We start from the raw sequence: 21,996 nt of genomic DNA, 5'->3' as shown, positions 1-21,996 counted from the left end.
AAATTTCGCAAAAAAATTGGAGGAGAACGAGTCGATCGTTGCGGCGGTACGGGCGACAGTATTGGCATCTCGTTTTTCGTAATTCTCGTGGATTTTTTTTCTCCGATCGATGAAATTCCAGCTCGGATCTAAAACGATCGGGGCGAAACGTTTCGTAACGTTTGACCAGGTAGGCAACCGTGGAACAAGAAGAGGAAGAAGACGGCGAAGAAAGAAAGCAAATTGAGAAAAAGGAGGAGCTGGGGTGGCCGCGGGAGGGCCGGAGGTGTACATAGGAGGCAAGAGAAGGTAAGAAAAGACAAGAGGTAGGTACGAGAAGGGTAAGAGAAGGTAAGAGAGGCCCGAGGAGGAGCGCGCGTTTGGAACCGGCGAAGGCAGAGGCCCGAGAAAAGGCGGTCTCCTCGGCTCCTTGTCCCCGACGTTTAATTTCAGCCAGTCGAAAGGAGCTCGTAACATCTCTGCCGTGTTTAACATCGAGAAGAGGAGAGGAGAGGAGAGGGCCTTGGGAAGAAGATGCCCGCGATCAACCCAGAACCAGTTCTCGCGCCTTAAACGGACGGTTCTCACGCCTCACGGCCCTTCATCACGTTCCGCGTTCCCAGCGCGACCTAATTGCCACGGAACCGTCTCCCTTGAGAACCACTGACCACCACACGCGCACCGCCTCTCTTCCGCGGATCGGCAACAGTTTTCCTCGCAAATTAGAATCCGCCCCGGCGATTCGGCCCGAAAGAAAAACACGCGAGAAGGTTCCCGCGCCGAAGGAAAAACTCGCGGGAAGGCTCGCGCGACTCGGACATCCCTCCCGAGATCCCCCAGCAAAACACGCACGGTCATTATAACTCGAGCCAACGAGCAACCGACACGCTAATTGCGGCCTGTCTCCGCGGCTTTTTTCAATACACTCGCGGCACACCGGCCGCTGCAACAAATGATCGTTTTTAGCCCGCAATTAGACCCTGGATTTTATGCATTTGTAGCACTCTATAACTTACCGGGGCGAAACGCCGATTCTATTTTAGGCTGATTTCGCGATTTTTCCGCAACGGAACTGCAGAACGAATTGCTGTGGGACTTTGCCGCAACGGATTCGAGTAGGTTTCGTCCGGAGTCGTCAAATTTTTCCACACGGATAGAAGGAAAATTACGTTGACCGTATACGATTAAGCGTACTCTTGTAAGTGAGCCGCTAAAGGGGTGGTTATATTTTAAGCCGATTCCGTGCTTTTTCTGTAACGAAATTACGAGACCGATTGATACGGGTCTTCGACAGGTTTCAGGTACGTCTCCAAAATTTGTGCGCACCGAGAAAATTAGAACCGAACCAGTTACGACCAATTAACCGCACTCGAGCGACATTCCGTTTCGACGGGGAAACGCGTGCGTAAGGCCGGTTGAGAATTGCTGGGCACCGATAGGATCGGGTCGAGTGATCGATAATGCGATCGTAACGGCCCGAAGGAAGGAAGGCGGCACACTCGGCCCGATTCCAACGTTAATGAGTCATTCGAGAGGCCGTGTTTGACACGTATCTGGTTCCTAATTGCTTGCTCGCGATCGGCTTAGAGCGAAACCGGCGCTGACGAGCAAAATTACGCCCCCTCTCTCTTTCTCCCTCTCCCACCCCCTCTCTGTCTTAAATCGGCTCGGCTCGAGGCTCGCGCAGTCGGAACAAAGAAAGTCAATGCCATGACGTTTTCACGAGGTTTTTACGGTTTACTCTAGGTCCCGTTACGCCGCGATCGTCGTACAGCGTACAGTATTAAAAAAGAGCGACAAAGCGAACCGGAAGACCGAGCACCGAGGTCGATAACCCAAGCTCGATCCCGCGAACGTCGCCTGCAGCGAACAACTTCCTTTCCATCCGATTTCCAAACCGATCTCAACGGCGACTGACACCGTTTCAATTTTCCAGGAACAGGGGAACGCCGGTCGACCGTTCGATCGTTTCAGATTTTAGGAGCTCAGTCCGCGCGCCGTTTACAATCGGGGACAGCAAGTTTATTGCACTACTATCGCCCTAACCATATCTCTTTAGGTCCCAATCGTTTCGGAATTGTGTCTTCGATCCAGTTACAGTTCGCAAGTCTAACGAAAATTCATTCACCAGCCTGACGAAAAAGATTCGCGGAAAAGCTTTACGATATTACGTTCAACTGTGAACTAATGGAAAACTCTCGAAGAAAAATTGTTGTGTAGAAACACTATCTAATTTATATTGCATCGTCTACGAACGAAAAAATTCCCGAAGGAAGTGCGTTTCGCGAATTGAATAGTCCCCCTAACGTTGTCGTAAATTTCAAACGAGAAACGGGCTCGAGGTGCTTCGACTGCAGATTTTGGGACGAGAAGAAGTGTAACGGTCGACGTGATGACCTAATATTAATTTTAGCCGTCCCGGTTCTCGCAGACGGGACGTCTCTTCTCATTTTATCGACGCGACGGCGGGTCCTCGGATGGAAACAGGTTAATGTTCGACGGAAACGGTTCTTTCGAGGAATCGGCGATTCGAATGGCCTCCTAAGAAGCTATCGGGCCACGGAACGGTAAGTATGTATGTATGTCCTGGGGACGATGGTGTTCGAGTGTTCGATGAAGGCGAATAGGAGAAAGACGGCAGTCGAATGGAGAAAGAGCGAGAGAGTAAGAGTAAGAGTAAGAGTAAGAGAGAGAGAGAGAGAGAGAGAGAGAGAGAGAGAGAGGATACACCGTTTGAATAGGAACCGGAACTCAGAATCCGTGCTCGGAATTGACTACACGATTGCACATGTACGGTTGTGCATATGAATCAGATAAAAGAGAGCCGGGAGGGTTTTCTATCCGCGCGAGAGGAACGGAGAGGAAGAGGGAAAGTTATCGGCTCCGTCATTGATTTCCCCGTCGCACTGAGAATAAATCTCGGCGTGTCCGAGAGGAGAGAAGAGGAGAGAAACGGAACAGGCCACGCTGAAACCGAACGCTTTCAAAACCGCAGGGTCGCCTCGAAAATGGCAGAACACGAGCACCCGCGAGTTAGGGATACGTGGTCGTTCAAACCGAAGGATTAACGCCAGAGATTTTCCGTCTAGCCGGCCGTGATCCACGGGGATCGCTAAGGCCGCCTTCACGCCAGCTTTTCGTTCCAGCGAATGCTTTTCTCTCTTTCCCTTTCCAAATAGAAACGAAAATTCGACTGCGCGATCGTGCCGGATAGAAAGTTACGACCGCCGTAACCCTGTTGTTCCGCTTTTTCACGGTGAAATCTCGAGAAACTCTGCGCGCCCAAGTACTTGTCTCAATCGAAAAAGTTTTTACATATTTTTCTCGCCAGAGAATGAGAACAGTTATCCTAATATTTACGTTCAACGCTGAAGTTCTGAACGCGGACTAATATGTGTGTATTGTTTTGTAAGAATTATAGAATCGAATTTAATGGGATTGTCTTTTATTGACCTAAGAGTCCTTCTGGTTTTAATAACTTTAAAAGAAATATCAGCTTGGGCAGCGCGCCGGGTTTAACGTTAAAAAACGGGAAGCCTATTGCGGGTTAAATAACCGTTACACGAACTAGTCTAATCAGCAGATTCGAACACGATGCACCAGAGTGACCGGGACCGATTAATTCGATAGAGTGTCGGAAATAGGGGCACGAACATTGGATTCAGATAGAAACCGCGAACGAGGTAGGGATATAGCCCGGTTTCTGTTTCGTTCATTAGCGGATTGCGGATTCATGCAAATTTCGGTTTTATGGTTTTCCATACATCGCGCATGCGCTAAACTCGGCTGCCCCGAAATTGCCCCGAAACGCGACCGAAATCTACGTATGCTACACGCTTGTAAAGATTTTCAGCATCGAGCATGGATTATCGGTTCACGAGATTTTCCAGTTTGAACAAGATCCTCCGGCAGTGTTCAGATTTTTCGAGTCGGAAGAAAAAAAAAAGGAACCGCAGTTCTCGCGTTCACTGGCTAGGGGAAAATGTTGCCCAATAACGGCGAACTAGTGACCCCTCCCTTTAACCCGGCTAACCTTGAATCGCATCGTCGCGATAGAACGAAATGGAAATGAAACTGTGGGAGCACATCGATGATTCTCTACGAGCGATTTTTAACAACGAATCATCGAATTGCATTCTTTCGATGCATGTGCTACAGGGGCGGCTTGTAACCTAACTCTTCGCGACCGTTACAACGGTAACCGAAACGATTTTCGTCTCGCTGAAAATCCGCGTTTTAGCATACATCCATCTTGGAGAGTCGTTTGCATCGATCGGACATCGGCCTTGTATCGATTGCATGCGGCTCGCCGTTGACTCGCCGAAAAAGAAACGAACGCAAAGAATTCGGCAACGTCAGGTGACCCGCAATTCGTGTAGAAGCCGAAATCTTGACGCCGCCTGCCTGTCAACGAGCAAACGGAAAAAGAACGGAATCGCGGATCTCGACGATTTGAACACCGAATATTCTCCTTTGGTGTCGAACCAAAAACCGAGAACAATCGAAACGGGGGCCTGAAACGTTCGTCCAGGCACCGCTAGGATCCACGTGCTAGGAAATACGTTCTCGCGAAGCCGGCGTCACCCGGCGATACGCCGTTATAAAATTATCGAATTAACAGGCAAAGTACAGTGATCCGATGGTCGTTTAAACGATCGATCGGCGAAGAAAGAACGCTGGAAAAGATGGAGTGGGTTCGACTCACCGTTAACGCCGATATATCCTGAAGAATTGCGTCGGAATACGGATCCCAAGCACTTGCAACAACACTTCACTCGAGTACGCCGGTCACTGCGCTTGTGCGTTCAAATTCATCGTCCACCGGCGCAACCCTACTGCCATCTCGCGCGATTCTCCGACAACAGATTCGCTGCCGACAAGCCGGATTCACAACAGTCGCAAATTCTTCTGCGGGCTTTACGTCCTGCACGCATGAAATATCGATTAGAAAAAATGTTTATTGCAATTTGCTGTAAGAATGATAAAACTGCGATCATTACTTCAACGAATAGCATAGTTAACGACCGCGTAGTTAATGGAAGTAAAAACAAACAATAATACGATTAATCTACGATAATCTATTGCAAGTTTTTTAATCGACAATTCTTTTATTGCATAGGAAATAAATTGTAAAATTAACAGTCAAATGATTCAGTTTCAATTATCCAAAGTACGGCGTACTATTGCATAAGTCACAGTCAATGATTAATAACAAAACATGATACGACGTAGAAATTGCCGAAATGTCAGTCCTTTGACCTACGAAAGGAAAGCGTGGTTAAGGATTCCCCCGCCCTCTCCCTCCCGCGCTATTTAATAGAACGTAATACAGCCCACCCAACGAATAATAAATGTTATCCAGGATCCAGGAGGCCTTAGGTTATTTTCGCGGGGATTATCCTTAAACCATAAACACCACGTCCATATTCTTTTTCCCGTGCCCGAAATAGAGAAACCCGTAATGCGGGCTGCTTATTTTATGATAGAAAACCATGCCGGGCCAATACAGGCTATGCAATAATACCATGTTCTTTTCGTGCAGTAATTGTAGGCTCCAGCATTCTGTGAAAACATGCAATACCGAACAAGCAAGTGTTTAAACTGATACCTCGTATTATATTGCCGTTACACGATACCTTGCGGAACGTCCAGATCGATGGTATCCAAAAAATCCACTGCGTAGTTATAATCAGGCCTGGTCAACAAATTGGTGTTCCATTTTTGTTGCGGAAGACGCGCATGCAGAAAGGACTTCAAGTAAGTACAATCTCCAGAATCGAGTCCTTCGAAACTTGGATTTTCAATTACGTCGCCGTTGGAACATTTGAACCATGCACCACGTGGAATCACCGCAGCGTCTTCTCGAATAAAATACACCGTAGCTGCTAGCCTGTCTTCTTCTTTTAATTCTTTCGGTATAGGGCCCTAGTGTACACATCAAACTCCGTTGACTTTCTGAACAGTACCTTCTTTTTTCAAGTTTGAAAACATGTTAACATAAACAGTGGCGCCACCTTACTTCATAATACTTCTTCGGATCCTCGTTTGGCGGGAATGGAGGATTCACGTTATAAACGTTTGTAACTATCGATGGATCACCTTCGAATTTGTTAATTGCGAGGGGAGTTAAAAATTGGGCACATTTGTCCGCGTTGGGTAAAAGAAACCAATCGAAACCGTCAATGCTGAATTAAAGAAATGTTCGTTTAAAAACGACTGCAAATTGAGAACCGCTGTGACATTTTCTTACCTATAATAATACATTTGCCCGTCCATACAATCCCTCTTAAATCCATAAGCGATATGATAATCGTTCCGAGTCCCATAGATTTTGCCCCAGTAGTAACATTTCCGAAAATGATTCTCTTTCTGAAGTATCGTCAACGAATTTTGTAGCAATTGCGAATGCTCGGTACTAATGCAAATGCCAGCATAGCCTTGGATATCCAAACTCTCCAACAACTTGATGCAATCCATTTTTCAAGAAATATGGAAGTGTCAATAACTTTGTTGTGACAGTTTGCAAAACAAACGAGAATAAGAAATATCTCTCGGGTATAACAGTTTCTTACAGCAAATGCGCATAGACGGTCGGTGTAAAAAGTTAGTGTATATCCGTTCGATTTCTTACAAGAATTAAAATGTCATCGTCCGATGAAGAAAGTGACAATTTAGCATCTATAGCAGAGGTTCGCGATTATATGTTGAACATGCCTCGAAGCGAACGCATGCAAGTCAGCGCTTGGGATGACGACGATGACGGAATAGAGGCTGAGCGGAATGCAAAAGGTTAGGTATGAAAATATTGTCAACCGTCGTATTTGTTTTCACAACGAGTGACTGCTCTTTACTTTTAGACCCCGATGAGAAAAGTGTTCTTGAAGCTGCCGAGAATGGTAACCTCGACAACCTGAGAAAATTAATAGCAAAAAACAAACACTTGTTGGAGTGCAGGGATAAGGATGGTTACACTCCTTTACATAGAGCTTCCTACGCTGGTCATGTAGATATTGTGGAGGTACGTATTTTCTTTTATGGTTCGTAACATCTGTTTTTAATTTTTCATGTTTTATTTACAGTACCTACTACAAGCCGGCGCGAGTACAAGTTCTAAAACTATGGACAATTGGGAACCACTGCATTCGGCTTGTTGTTGGAATAATGTGGAATGTGCTGCAGTCCTAATTGCAAACGGAGCAGACATTAATGCTAAAAGTGCAGGGGATCAAACTCCTTTGCATTTAGTATGCGCAAGCTCTCATAATTCTCAGGCATTGCAACTTTTACTTCTACATCCAGATACAAATCCCAAGTTGGTAAATTCTGGCCAAGATACTGCAGAACAAATTGCTAGGCGAACAGGAAAATACTACCCAATGTTTGAGATTATCGAGGACTGTTTAAACGTAATTTAAAGTAGGTTCATATTGATTCTGATTTCATATTTTATAAATTTTCTTAATATCTTTACATATATATAAATGTTGCAATGTTATGAACATAAAAAATCTATGGATGTGTAACAATTCGATGTGAGTGTATATGTTTGGTTTACCACTGCTCTGTATACAAATACGTCAATAAGAAAACATATACCTCCTAATTATGTGAAATATATGCTCTGATACAACAAAATATAAAAACGTTGATGTGAATGCGTTACTAGAAATATAACGAGAAAAAGCAACATCCTAGTGAACATTTCGATAAAATAATACTTGAACGTGTCATTCTTTTGTTCTGTGGCTAGAAATGAGACGGTAAATCGATTATAAAAATACGAACATGAACGTGTTCAATACGTTCGTTTCGTTGATGATTTCGAAAGGCATTTTGGTTTCGTTTATTTACATTAGAGGGAAGTTAAGTTAACGAACTTCGGGGTACCGTTGCTCAGGCGTTTGGACCCCTCCCATATCAAAACTGTCGAATCCTCCGTGACCGCATACAAATGATGTTGATCCAGCGCCCATGCGATTGCGATCACCGCTCCACAGCCCTTGATACCATTCAGAATTTCCCTTACTAATCTCAAGTCCCAACTGCTCCACAATCTTATCACACCGTTAACTAATCCTGTCGCGATAACGTTCACGGACACTCCTTCAGGAGCGTTACTATAGCAAAGGGATGTGATCTTTCTCCTAGACAAAACGGAACCGACCGGTCTAGCATTTATGGTGAATACTTTCAATTCTGACTGGCTCGAAGACGCGTTCTCTGCCGTCTTGCTGGTCTCGTAAGTGACTGCAATATCACCGAGGGTCTCACTGATCCCAAGCAAACGAATAGGATAATTTTCCTCGCAGGATATTGACCTTACATAGGTCAAACTAGAAAAGAAATTTTCACATGTAGTAGTAGGATTTTTCATAGAATGTGTATGTAGTATGTGGGTACCTGTTCAAGTCCCAGATAACTATGACTCCGCTCGCATCACCAGTAACCGATATACTGAACGCTCGTGAAAGCGATATTGTCGTGATTCTGCTCCTGTGTGCCAAAAGGACGCATGGTGGCGTGGAACTAAAGTCAATTTTTCCTGGAACGACGGTGTACGTATAAACCGTTACCTTGCCGGATAGGTGGCCTGCCCATAATTGTCCACAATCTGGCGCTGATCCTAGTATAGTGATCTAGACGAAATACGTTGATGTTACAAGATCCGATAGGAACCGAATAGATATCATCTTCAATTGCAAATCGTTTACCGGGTCGAGGCCTGACGATTTGATCAAAGGTCTCGGTGGTTGTTCCTTTTTACATTTCAGTCTTGCGATACCATCCGTGCCGCTCCACGATACCAGGGCAGCTCCTAGGACAGATGTCCCGCTTAACATGCTTGCACCTGCACAAAGATTTTGAAAAATATTACAAACATTTCCTTTAGAGAGCTAAATCATGATCGTTTTATCGATTATCGAAATACGATATACTTTTCTCTTTCGTGTAACCGAGTAGAAGGGTGGTATAACTGGGCAATCCGAAGACGTCCCCCGTCATTAAAGGAACCAAACTTGCTAGTGGTGCCCTATGTTTATGCTTCCAGCAAAGAACCGGTTCATTTCCGGGCGCGCCCACATAGTTTCCCCATTTAATACCTGCAATTATTTTACAAAAATGAGCACTACAATAAAGGATCGAACATTTGGAGCTTACCATCGACACCCTCGATAACTTGTGGCAAAGACGTATGCATAATGGTGTTCCCAATGTTTTGGATTGGCAACAGGTGAGCAGACGTAAACAATTGCGCTGGCGTTTGACCATAAGTGCGCACCATAGTTTCCCACGCTCGACGCTCCAAAGGATCTGCTATTTGTTCAACGTTGAATCCGTAATAAGTCTGAAAGCGTTGATCTATGAGCTTTGCACCTTGTATTTTGATTTATCAGAAAACTTACCGCAGGGTGGAATACATTTATAGCCTCGACGGCTGGTTTACCGGTCTGCCTGAAACCGAAGACAAGATCTATCCAATAGGGCAACACCTCTCTGACAAGGTCTGCCTCTAATGCTGCTCTGTGAGCGAGAACGAACAGCCTGGCGTCTCCACCGCACCACTTAGGCAGCTCAACGTCGCCTACCCTACTGCCATTTTGTCGGACTCCAAAATTGAATCCCTCGTAATTTAAAAGAAACTCCGGTAGGTAAAAGAATTCGGGTATCAATTCCTTTACGTCAGTGGTGGAATCACAACTGGTTAGTCTCCAGGTGGTGGCCAATGCATGGAACGTCCGATCGGGGATGTCGAAGTTGTCATCTTGATAGCAGAGGAACATGCTGGTGAATGGTGGTAATCTTACAAGAAAGTGCAGCACTGTGCCAGAATTGCTGTAATGTGATCCGTAATGAAACGGTTCTTGATTTAACGCGATCAGATTTAGTCCCTCTGACAACGCTTGCTTCAAATAGTTATAGTTATTGATGTAATGCTGCTCGTTCTTCTTATCCTGCACAGCCATAGGCCGGCTGAAATTCCGATAAATTTTCGGTTTGTTCAGATCGATCTTCTCGCTTGTGTAATCAGCCAGGACAAATGGGAATACAGGATATTGCATCAAGTCGTTGTAAGAGCGACCAGCCAGCTTGTTCAGGCAAGTGATATATTCCCAGTTGGTCAACGCTCCGCTTCGCCAAAGTGTAATAGCTTCGTTGAGGTCATCGCCGGGTACTCGTCTAGGCAGATTGCAAGCGTTCAACTCGTTTGCAAACTCGTCCCGTTGCTTCGATGAGTTGAAAGCCAGAAGATAAGTTCTGCCGGTGATCAAGAATATCTCAATGGCCCTCTCTTGCAACTGATACCTCCTCCGGTGTAGTTCTCGGATGTCTTCGAGACGCCAGGCTGTTCCGCCTACCATCGCTAGGTCGAGACCTCCTAGAGCTATGTCGGTGTGCAAGGGTACATCAGGGTTGTCAGGTACGAAGTAGAGACAAGTCTCGCCGATCAGGACCTCGCCGGCCATCTCAGCTCTAGGTGTAACCACTTTCGCCTGAGACATCTTGCGTATCCTTTCACTGGTATGTAGTCGCTCGATTAGTGCCGAGGCATTCGCGTCTTGGCGATCAGTCATGAATAAATAAGATAACGGGGCTTCAATTTTAGCTGCTTGTAGTTTATCCTGGTGATCAGCCATGAAGAATCTCTTGTCGATGTTTAGATGGCAGCGTTGCAGCCGAATTCTTACTCTGGCTGGTCCTTCAGTGGGGTCGAGCTCCCAGCTTCTTGGATAACTTTTCTCAAAGTGCCAGGCGGCTCTTTCGTGTGTTAAACGTCTTGCTAGATCTCTCCACTTGGCGACCGCCTGTGCCTCCATCGCTCTCGAATGCTTCAGTCTTTCCATTAATACTTTCCGTTCTTGGTTTTGTTCGTCGACGACTGTCCGTGTGATTGTCATCGCACTCTCCATTAACAATTTCCCGACCAAGTCGAAGCTATGGCCGATTCTCTGTATCGCTGGCAGGTTGCTATCGATCCAAATGTCTCGGTCTCTCATCAACTCACGTCTAAGCAGTGCTAGCTCCTCGTTCCAAACACTAGGGCTGGCCTGCTCTATACCCTTTGCCAGGTTCCATATCTTCAAGGCCTCCCTGAACTCGGCGCAAATTCTCATATCGGCGCTGGGCATCTCGTCCCATCTTTGCAGCAGATCCCAGAAAAATACGGTGAACTTCTGCTCCACTTGCGGATGGACTTCTAATAGTGAGGATAGCACGTCACGTGTCTTCGGCTCCTCCATCAGCGATCTTACAGCGAATACCCTTGTGTTGTTACTCTGATGGGGAGCAAGCAGCCACACCATTATCTTCGCCGTGTACTTTCTGAGGGCGTGTCGAGCCGACCAACCGCTACTCCAGTGGTTCCGCTTCTCAAGAGGATTGCACAGGCCGTGCAACAGGATCGAGAACAGCCTCTTGGTTAATTGAAGTTCATTAGCGGACGGTGATTCATCTGCTGCCGAGATGAATTCAACTGCGCGAGTTAAGACGATGCGAAACCTGTCCAGAAGCTCTCCTTTACCCGGCTCTCGCATCGTTGTCATTGTCGACTGTGCATGCAAACTTGTGAAGCTGGAGGATCTGGAGCCATGATCGCTCTGTTCGCTAGATGTCGTGAACACCGAAGCGATATGCGATGCCGAAGCTAGATACGACGCGGTGCTTCGCAATCGAAAGCCTGACTGATTCGAGACTTTGGCCATTAAAATGTCTAGCTCGCCGTCGAAGAGGGCGACTTGCGCGTCCCTCACCACAGATACGCAGTTCTTGGTCTTCGTGCAATGCGATTTCTCTTTCAACTCCATGTGGTTTAGGATCAGATGAAGACCAAGAATTGCCTGCATCTGATGACTACCCGGGGACTCCAACAATTTCGACGCAACAGCCACTAGTAACACTATGATGTCCCGGTTCAGGGATGCCGAGCCGCCCTTGTGGGCGCTACCAACCAACGCTTGTACCAGCGACTCGATTAATCCTTGTTCGAGTAGCATTCGTAGAGAATTTGGATTCTAAACCGAAAGTAAAATCTTTTACTTTAGCGTCGGGTAACTTCAGATCTTTGCCAACTTACTTTTGCAATCACGTCGGTGATGAATGACACCGCTGGTCTGGCCACATTCGGCTCACTGGCTGACGCCTTGGCGATGATGGCCATCAGTGGTGGCATCGCTGCGACTGTTGGTCCTGTTAAGACTAGGTTTTCTAGAGCCACGACTAGCGGCTCGCTGCCAGGATACAATGCTATCTGATTAGCCAAATGCATGAAATATTTCTGCTTGATGAATTTGTTCACTTCTTCGTCGCTGGCACGTTGCAAGTAAATCTGCACCACCTGCAAAAAGATCGTTGTTATATTGCATACATACTTTTCGATATGGTACAGTCATTAGAAATTCATTACGGTTCTTAGGGTACCTTGATCAGCGCCGTGCGAACTCTAGCATCGGGGTTATTGGCCAACACCAGCAGCAGTTCGGCCCTCAAAACATGTTTCAACACTGAGCCAACTTGACTGTCAGGTAGAACTCGAACCGCATCCCGAAGTAACAACAAAAGACCTTCGCAAACCAAACCTTGACAAATTTTCTTCTCATCTGTCCACGTCGCCTGTTTCTCCTGTGTAAAATCTCCCGATAAAAATTTGTTAATAGCTCAAAAGAAAATAGAAGAACAAAATATTACGTTGCTAAGGGGATTGGAGCCATCACTGGCCGCAATGCCGGAGTCTTCTCCAGCGCTAGTATCCTGGGACGAACCGTTCCGACGTTCCTTCCTTTTTGGCACCTTGTTTTTTTGGATCTGCGCGTTCGTTAAGCCTTTGTTCAATTTACTGTTCTCCAAGGTCCCAATTGACTCCTCCGATGAACTATTGGTCGCTATATTCGTGACCTTGACTAGCTCCTTCTGGCCAAGTGATGGTAACAAGAAGTAAATGTTGTGTCTCGAATGGGTAATATAAGTTTCCGAAGCCTGATGAACAAGGACCAAGAAGTCTGTGATAGCCACCAGGTGAGCAAATTCCGGTGGTGCTCCCATCAAAGCTCTAATCAACTCTACGACCGCAGTTGCCGTCCTGGAATCGATTACAGCGCCCAATTCCTCGTACAAAAAATGTTCCTGGAAAGTTAGAACATGAACGCCTATACTTGGAACAGGTTCAATTCATCAAAGAGAAAGTTGAAACTCGAAATTACCTTGCACAGCGTCAGGATCGTGTCGACGATCTCGACCCTGTTTAACTGCGACGCGTTGAACTCACGCTGTGAGTGCTGGTCCCTCAGCAACAGGAGCAATGCCTGCAGCAGCAAGTTCAAGGCGTCATATCTTGCCCATGTTCTCCAGGCAGTAAGCACACCTTTGATTAGTTCAGGATCAGTGATAACAGCCTCACAGTTTTGCGAGATCACATGATTACCACTGCTGATATCTTTGATTAAGATTGAGCTATCGCAAGCTGCGTCTAACATTGCTTTCAACATCTGTCTACCCGCGTGGCATCGTGGTGATTCCAGAACCCGTAGAATTAACGATGTTCCGCCTTCTGCACGGTACTGATTCAATAGTTCGGAATCGTTTCGTATTAAGTGCAGGACTATCGAGAGCGCCAACGCTTGTTCCTCCTCGGTGGAGTTCAGCTCGACGACCTACGAATAGGCATGATTATGCATCAGAATTAGGTTAGCAAGAAACTTCTTAATTAACAAATTATTTAGATTTTTGTATTTACTCTAGCAAACAGGTAGAGGAATATAGGCACGCCGCCTACCAGGATGGCCGCGGGTATCAGTCCTCTGTACTGTTGGCATTCCAACCGTACGGAGAGGATAGGCGACACAGACAATGGCGGCTGTTGCGACACCCTGTGTTCCGGCGCGGAGACAACCCTGAAACCTGGTTGACCCGGAAATAGATTTCTTACCACGGCTAGAAACGAGTACACGATATTTATATGCTTAAAACTAACAACTGCCTCTAGGAGATTCATGCATACATAAGCCATAACACCTACCAGCCGGATTGGCGATAGCTTGGGGATACAGATGCACGATGTTCGGATTCTGAGCCTCGTAGCTAAGCAACAAGTTGTTTTGCAGTTCACTCAGGTGAGAGTTCGTGGCGTCCATTACCGCGTCCCAGTCGATCTTCGTATCGGACACCTTGGTCTCCACTGCGTGTCTCAAGTAGGTGCCCCCATAAGACTTCCTGCGGTTCGCATCGAACTTGCCGCCTTCTGTGTAAACCATGGATAAGACGATTAATGAATGAACTTTGGCATCGAATCGGAGAAATCAAGTTGCTTACCAAATCGAATTTCTCGGACTCCGTCCAATGCTCCAGACGCGATCAATGGCGCGAAATCTGGCTTTTCAGTGTTTAATATACATTCGGCAAGGTTAGTGTAGTTAGGCCCAAGGTTTGCTAAGTACAAGGCTCTTTCTTTCGTAAACACTGGGCATCTGTGCACAATTACGTTTGCTAAGTATTTAAGATACCCGATAACATAGTTATGCGATGATAGTTACCTGAACACCATCAAGTTGCTGAGATACCAGGCGCCGATATTGCTGGACCCGATCTGACCCAACAAAACGCACGTAGTTCCTGGTTTTCTCACTAACAGTCCGTCGAACGGCAGCAGCGCGTTCATGCCTTTCCAACCGTCTAACCAAAGGGACACGTCCATTGCCGCGCAACGTTTGTTTAAAACAGTATCCTTAACATTGAGTGCTAAATGGTGCCATCGACCAGAAGAAAGCAAACCCGGTAAGGATGTCTCCGAGACCGTTCGATTCGTCTTGTCATCTGGTCGTGTTAATCGTAAGATCAGGTTATCTGGAGGATCGAAAAATGATCAATGAATAAAATACTTCTACAATGATCTATGATGGTTTGAATCGCGTTGTTACCTGATCGCAGATCTAACCAGGTCTCGAGAACCAGAGATTCGAATCCGATCGACATCAAATGTATGATTGACGTTGGTGTGGGTGGTGATGTCGAACCTGCTACGACTGACGTACCCGAGAAAATATCAGACATCGTTTGGTCTTTCCACGATAATTCAGAAAGAATGCATTAAATAGAAAAACATCCCACTTATTGCACATGTATGGATAGATGTTATTCGAGGTTTATTCTATGTTAATTCATTAGATGCGAAGATGGACCTCCATGATTTCCCGTATACGTACGCCTAGTTGCCATCTATGACGGGCCATAAAAATGTTAGAGTACCCCCAGTAGATTGCAATCTGATGTCTACGGTATATACGGGAAATCAGGGAATAGGGGTGTAAGGATTAGTAAAATGAATAAACGATCATTACTTAACCAACCTTCGCGGCTCCAGTTATCAGATAGGATGCCCCAATCGGACAAGCTTTCGTTATCCGAATCCAGTAAAGGCGACGAGCTGATCACCGCCGCTTTTCCAGATGCAACCGATCCCCTCTCGACCCTCAACCACATGGATACCGAACAGCCGTGCAACCAGACTGGCCAAGCAAGTTCAGGACCAATCGGTAAACAGGATGCGTGAACGGACCATGGACTACAGACACCGGATGCGAGGTGTCTTTCCCGGAAGTTCCTCACGAGATTTTCTGCCTTCTCCAGATTCTTATGCTCCTCCGGCTGGGTTTTCAACGATATCTTTGTTTCAGCCAGCACGGGGAAGGATAGAATAAAGTTCGGCTGTGGTCGAGCAACCACCACCAGGTGGAAAAGTGACTCGAGCAGCGATAAAAGAGGAGCTGTGTCGACTTTGAACAGGGAGAGATAGACGACCAGCTCAGATGGCGAAATCGACTGTGTCGCTAACAAAGTGAACACCTCCAGCACGGCGTGTCGCAAGTCTGAAACGAGTTGAGCAACATTCACGATTAACAATGAGAACAAACCTCACTCCTACGTCAATGATACCTTGGTATTTGGCATCTCTGCTGGTGAATATGTCCCGAAAACCGGCCAACAACTTCGTGATCACCCCAGAACCCGCCAGAGTAGCGCAACTAGAGGCACTTTCTCTGCAAGTGGCAGCGACCTTTCTCAACCCTGCTGTTATGATGGCTCCCCTTTCGTCATCCAAACCTCTGCGTAAGTAACAGATGGTGTTAAATCTTTATCTGTCAATTTCAGGTCTTGGTTAAAAGCGTTCAAACACTCACTGTTCACTGAAATGGATCAACAGGTCGACTGCTAAGGAACACAGAGCGGGATGTGCGTTTGCGTTCCCTCTGGGCTCAACCATTGGCCCATGGGAGTTACCTCTTTTGATGGTGTTGGCACGAGGACTCCTACCGGGTATTTCGATATCAGCTTCATACCCGTCGTCCGCAGTTATATATTCACCAGTGCTGCTGTCATCTGCGACGCAATCCGGCATCGCGTCCATTGTCATGGTTGGCAGCTGTAGCAGGTAGTAAGATTGTTCGATTGCAACAAGCTGTATTTAGAAGGTCTGATAATTATCGTAGTGAATACGTAGAAAGTAACACACTCTGTGCCGCGTGTATTGCGGTATAGTTTCTTCTTGGGCAGGCTTTAACAACGAAATTTTGAGCAAGGCCTCAACAATCACAGCCAATCCCCGGCGCAACTGAACACCCATCTCGATTAGCGATTTTCTCAGCTCCATGACCACGTCGCGACCACCTGCATTGCAAAACACACCTCTGTATTACCGTAAAATTCTGACAAATAAATTGCTGCACCGCGATTCTGCCAGGAGGGGAGGATGGAGTTATCAGGTGTTGAACGTTCTATGAACTGTTTATTGGGATTTTAATCCACAGCTGCGTTCGACGTGCCAAGCTACGCATGGCAGGAACGTATTTGTGATTCATTAAACTCGTTATATAAAACGCTACTTACACAACGGGGACGTTAGGCAGCACGTCAGCAAAGCCTCAAAGAGTCTGTGCGCAGATTTGTTCGTATCTGAAACAGGGACAAAGGCGCTAATAATCCAGATCAAAGCATCTTTCATTGGCCTTAGTCCGTTCCAGAAACATACCTATAATACTGTCCGTGCAAATACGCACGGCCAACATTCTAAACAGCCGCAGGGACTTCTCCGATAATGGATGCGCAGACAGCTCCTGTCGGAACTTTGGACTGCTGAGGGCAACACCGGCCACGGCCCTCCAAACGGCGCTCGCCAGATACAGATTCAACTTGCTGTACAGATCTACACCATTGTCCGGTACCGAAGTAGCTGCCGTTGCCTCGGGAAGATCCTGTACTTCTGGAAAATAGGAGATCGTGCTAACGGGGTCCTCCTCCGCTTCGCCCTGTTCTACGACTGATTCTTTGTCGCTTCGACCAAGTTCGATTCTGTTCAGATCTTCTAGAGATCGCAGTAGCTTTTCAGTTTCATGCTGAAGAGATCTGAGAAGAGAATTTAGCGCGAACCTCTCGAATGTCACAGGACTCGAGACCGCAGAACTCGATCTCCAGATTTCAATGATGACAACGACTTCCAGCAGTGCGTACACACTTCTGGTGAAGATGGTGTCCGATAGTAACGTCAACACTTCCTCCAACCCGTTCGCTTCTGTGAACCACTCGCAAATCTGGGTGTTAACGATCAGGCAGGATATGGCAGAGAGACAGGACTGGACGAGGAACTTGGCAGCCGCGTTGCTCTTGTCGGCTACGTAGCAGGACTTAGCTTTAAGGAAGGTCGGATAGAACACGGATTTCAGCAGCTCGCGCCTAATTTGGAATCTTGAACTGGGTCCTATTTTGAGAAGATGAGCCATCATAACATAACAAAGCTTTGGCTCGTCAGGGGTCAGCAGATCACTGTACAGTTCCAGGAAGTCCCATGACCTGGTGGTCGATCTATCGCAGGTGGGACAGATGTCGGACTCGGAGTAGGCACCTAATTCTTTGAAGAAGGTGCGCTCTAGGAGTGTGACAGCCGGTGAGTAGGTCGCTGGATCGCGTCTCTTCAATAAGGATGAGACGTTAGACAGGAGTATCCTAGGCGGAAAACAGCAACAGGTGCCTGTTGAAGCGCAGACCTCAATTATCCGCACCTGTAGTTCGCTCGCGAAAGTGTGGGATTCTCTAAGAAGGTTGGTAAGAATCATGAAGAGAGAAGAGATACAGCAGGCTTGTTTGCTCACAGCACCGACGATCGGTTGCGCGTACGTGGTGCCGAACACGTTGGTGTGATGATGACTGGGAACATTGTTGACGCAAGATTTGTGTTTCGACCGGCTGCAGTTCTCCGCGTGCGAGATGTCACGTCGCACGGACTTCAAGGCACTGGCTAGCGCGCCTATCACATCTATCACTTTTCTAGCACGAGTTATCGACTTGGCAACGTCAACGCTTGGCAGCTCGACGATCGCTAATATGGTCCTCTCGACGAGCTTGCCGTCCTGGCTCTCTGTGAACAACTGGAACAGCTCGAGAAAGTCCGAGAACTTCTCCACAGCGGCACCATGCTGGTCCAATAGACAGTAAAGGAAGGTCACGATCCCATAGATGGTGGCAAAGATGAACTCCTGCAACAACGAGCCCTCCTCCGGCGAGAAGACGTTCACTGGCTTACTGCAGGCGTCCTCCAGCAGCCTCAGAGTCATCGGCAGGAGTCCATTGTGTATGACAGTGGTGGTAGGCTCGTTGGCTCTCAGAACGCGTTCCAACGCTGTCAGCATAAGCCTCGCGGCTGCTGCTTTCAGAGTTGCACAGTCGGTCCCGGACAAGCCAGTTCCGTCTATGCCAAACTGAAGAGACCACAAAGTATCCAAGGCAAACTTCAGCACCTGTACGGCCGGAGTCTGTTCCGCCGGGGTGTCGTAGTCCCTCAGGCCTTGCAACAGCTGAATGATTAGCAGGCTGGTCTCAAAGTTACTGATTCTAGCGTCCAAGACGGCTTTGATCTTGTCATCGATATAATCCCGAGGCGTCTTTTTCGCTGGTCGGATCGGCAGCTCGTAGAGAGCGGCTTGCCACTTCTGGTCTTCATCGTCCCGGACGACCGAGGTAAAATACTCAAAGTCCATGGGATTCAGGCGTATCTTGAGGGTAAGTGAGCGCGACTGATCCACGCCGTCCGTCAGTAGCTCGGACTCGCTGCTGGCGGTTTCCGGCGTGTTTCGCCGCGTCTCGAACGTCCCAAACAATGATCTCTGTTTATGGTAGACCGGCACCTTGGCTGCGCTGCTTTGCCTCCGACCAGCTCTTCTCCTTGACGCGGCATTGCCTTCGTGGCAGGCGCCGTTCCGGCTGGATCTGGTCGGCTTGCGCTTCGCGTGCGGAACTATGACTATAGTGTCGACAGTGTCGTCGTTACTGTGGAACTTCAAATATGGGTTGGGCTCGCAAATCCTTAAAGGTTTCCCAAGGCCCTTGTTCTCATCCTTCTTTCCGTCCTTGTTGATTTCTTCCTGAAGGGCAACCGGATATAGAGCCACCAGCAGTGCCACCAGTTCTCGTCCACAGGAGAGACCTCTCACTCCTAACAGATGCAGGATCGCCAGGCAACGCCAGCCACGGTCCTGTGACAAGTACTTCTTCAAGTCGACCAGCTCGTTCCCATCAACCCTCTTCGCGCAGAGCTCGTGCACGTCCGAGAGCAGCTCGCAGGCAATCAGAGTGGAGACTCCACCACCGCCGACAGAACTGAAATGGGTATTTCCATGCTACGTCTTATATATCCTAATCTTATCCATCGGAAACAAGGTGCCGTTATCACATATATATCGCCAAGATACGCCTATTGTTCATCCGTTGTGTGTAATCTATTTTCAGTGGGACATGCAGTATCTACGAAGAATGTTTTCCGCTTGGAATCGCTGAACATTTCGGGTGCGCATACCGATCTCTCTCTCTGGGGAAGAAGTGATCTGTGCGGCGAGTGCACGTGTGAGAAAGTGACCGCACGCGGCGAGCCGGAGACAACATTTGAACGCGAAGGAGATCGCGTGTCAGGATCAGATTTTCCCTCCGCGGTTACCGATGCTCGTGACTAAATCGTAAAAATAGTCAGTCCTTCTCCTTTAGTTTCATCGGATGCGCGCCCGATATTGTGGGAACTCAAGTATCACCAACACGATCGACAGGGATCTATCGTGTCAGAATACGCGCATTCGTTATCGACCGATCGGATCTTACCAAAACGATAGGGCATCTTTGACGTCGCGGCCTTCTCGAACTTGTGCGAGCAGTTCGGAGAGGAACACGTCCAGCCAGGATGATTTCTGAAATGAGGAAGATATATTACTGACCGCTCGTGCGTCATTCGTCGCGAATCGAAGCCGGCTTTATCAGGTTGATAACGTTAACGAACTACTAATTACCGCAATCGTGAGGTATATAAATAATCCGGTCTCTCGCCGAAATTCGGCTGCCGGGCAAAATAGAGATATCAGCCGGATGATGAAATAAATCAAACAACTGAGACCACGCCGCAACCGCGCTGCGCAACAGTACCGCAACGCAGCAAGGTTGCTGATCTTTGATATATTCTTCAAAATACTAAATCTCAGATACTATTGTACATTGTTTTTAATTTCGAATTTTTTTTAATTGCGAATTTCAAATATCGATCGGTGAACCGACCATAAACACATGATTCACAAAGGAAAGAACCCTGTGGAGAGCCATTGTAGATCCTAGGTAATACGCAGTAAATCTCGGTGTAAATTCCGTGCCTACGATCCTAGATAACGATTCTACTCAGAAACTAGAAGTGGTCACGAATTCATATTCGCCGGTTCTCTCGCATAACAGCGCAATGCGAAATCGATACTGTTTACGTTACACGAGACGGAGATCACGCGCCCTGTGTTTCGCTACTTACAGCCAAAGTATCGGCACGCTGGCTGCCATCGAGCGCGACTTGTATGTCATCCCGATGCAGCGTCGCGCGAGGCTAAAGTGCCACTTAATGGCGGGGGTATTGGAACGATTCATCACGATTACGAAACGGAGTCAGGTAAAGGATGCGCGAACCGAGCGGGAAATCTTCGCGATTAGAAACGTCGAGATGAAAGAATGCCAAGGTAAAGGTGACGTTACGTGCGCGCAACGCGAAACTGAGTCTGGAAGAACGTGGATTAGAGAAAGTACGGGAAGAAGAACTGGAAGAAGCCGGAGTACCTCGTAACTCTGCGGTTCCGCATGGATGAAGTGGTCCCAGAAAATTTGCAGCCTGTTGGTGGAAGCCGAAGACATACCGAGACGTTCCTCGTACTCTTTGTCGTCTTCCTCCTCGCGATCCTCGGTCCTCAGTCTGGTGTCCTCTTCATAGCTCATCAGCTCGTCGGAGGTGAACCACGGGCACAGGGTGGCCTCGGACAGGTTGCGAGGAGCACCGGTGGCGCACGTAATCCGATCACCTGTAAACGATCAGAGAGAGATCTTTGTAGAGACAACCGCGTCCGTGATCTTTGAGACGCTCGGACGCGATCCTTGTCACTGACAGATGGCTAGCCGATCCTCCCCGAGTCGGATCTCCTCGGCTTCGACTAGCTCCCGCATCCACACAGTAACGGCGTTGTGCCTCCTCCTTCTTGGACGCGAAACGCGAACAAGTTCGCGTTACCACGACGCGATCGCTTGGTGCATGCGTCTCTGTCGATCAACTGCACGCAGCTTACATAACATCCCTACGAGTCCACGGCAGACCAGTTTCCAGCGTTCGCGGGAAGCCTGCAAGCTTCTCGACCCGCGAAGCACAAGGCAGTGGAGAGCCCACGAGAGCTGGAGGGAGGGAGCAAGAGAGAAAGAAACAAGATCGGTAACCTCGGGCTCTCGTAAGCATCACTACGACCGCCGTCGTCGACTATGACTGTGGTTGTATGAATGTGGTTGTAAGAAGGTAAGTGTGAATGCATGGTTGCACGAGTGCAACAAGCTAATAATTATCAGTCGATGACGGAGGATTTTGCGTATTGTGTAGTAAAATATTTGTTGTTAATTTTTAGTTGATTGCTCTAATCGGTCTACAATTTCTTCTAATTGGATCAGCTGACACAGTTCGTTGGTGTTCGGAAGCTC

The 21,996-nt window shown here is 47.5% G+C and overlaps 3 protein-coding genes across 6 annotated transcripts in view; 1 reads left to right on the top strand and 2 right to left on the bottom strand.

Moving 5' to 3' along the window:
• Rsph9 (Radial spoke head protein 9) overlaps positions 1-6,456 on the bottom strand; it is a 30,996-nt gene extending 24,540 nt beyond the window's left edge. Inside the window, exons 1-4 of the mRNA XM_078181026.1 lie at positions 6,230-6,456; positions 5,999-6,164; positions 5,616-5,904; positions 4,685-4,903 (exon numbers count right to left, since the gene is read on the bottom strand). Coding sequence (XP_078037152.1) covers positions 4,812-4,903; positions 5,616-5,904; positions 5,999-6,164; positions 6,230-6,456 — 774 coding nt within the window. The 3' untranslated portion in view covers positions 4,685-4,811. The remainder of the gene's footprint in view (positions 1-4,684; positions 4,904-5,615; positions 5,905-5,998; positions 6,165-6,229) is intronic.
• LOC144470152 (ankyrin repeat domain-containing protein 49) lies at positions 6,235-7,396 on the top strand. The gene is made up of 3 exons (XM_078181023.1): positions 6,235-6,768; positions 6,837-6,997; positions 7,059-7,396. Exons 1-3 carry the CDS (start codon positions 6,621-6,623, stop codon positions 7,392-7,394), a joined length of 645 nt encoding a protein of 214 aa, XP_078037149.1. The 5' UTR covers positions 6,235-6,620; the 3' UTR covers positions 7,395-7,396.
• A 266-nt stretch (positions 7,397-7,662) lies between these two features.
• On the bottom strand, positions 7,663-21,487 carry Mv (lysosomal-trafficking regulator mauve). Of its 4 annotated transcripts, XM_078181012.1 has the most exons (25): positions 21,420-21,487; positions 21,097-21,335; positions 20,110-20,195; positions 16,997-19,617; positions 16,855-16,920; positions 16,481-16,635; positions 16,149-16,390; positions 15,904-16,073; positions 15,318-15,836; positions 14,889-15,029; positions 14,505-14,814; positions 14,284-14,438; positions 13,991-14,212; positions 13,709-13,905; positions 13,176-13,625; positions 12,664-13,098; positions 12,397-12,597; positions 12,053-12,313; positions 9,384-11,990; positions 9,139-9,325; positions 8,916-9,080; positions 8,691-8,827; positions 8,553-8,615; positions 8,380-8,472; positions 8,177-8,312 (listed from the first exon to the last, which is right to left on the bottom strand). In XM_078181012.1, the coding sequence occupies exons 1-24, from the start codon at positions 21,475-21,477 to the stop codon at positions 8,416-8,418; spliced, it is 9,744 nt and encodes a 3,247-aa protein (XP_078037138.1). In that variant the 5' UTR covers positions 21,478-21,487; the 3' UTR covers positions 8,177-8,312; positions 8,380-8,415. The 4 variants fall into 4 exon arrangements, with proteins under 4 accessions (XP_078037135.1, XP_078037136.1, XP_078037137.1 ...); XM_078181009.1 differs by having other exon boundaries at positions 7,663-8,312; positions 8,380-8,615; XM_078181010.1 differs by having other exon boundaries at positions 7,663-8,312; positions 8,380-8,615; positions 13,709-13,872.
• Positions 21,488-21,996: the final 509 nt, after the last annotated feature.

Source organism: Augochlora pura, chromosome 5 (genome assembly GCF_028453695.1).
Source record: "Augochlora pura isolate Apur16 chromosome 5, APUR_v2.2.1, whole genome shotgun sequence".
Taxonomy (NCBI): domain Eukaryota; kingdom Metazoa; phylum Arthropoda; class Insecta; order Hymenoptera; family Halictidae; genus Augochlora; species Augochlora pura.
Note: the sequence above shows the minus strand (reverse complement) of the source record. Positions and strands in the feature narration are given on the sequence as shown.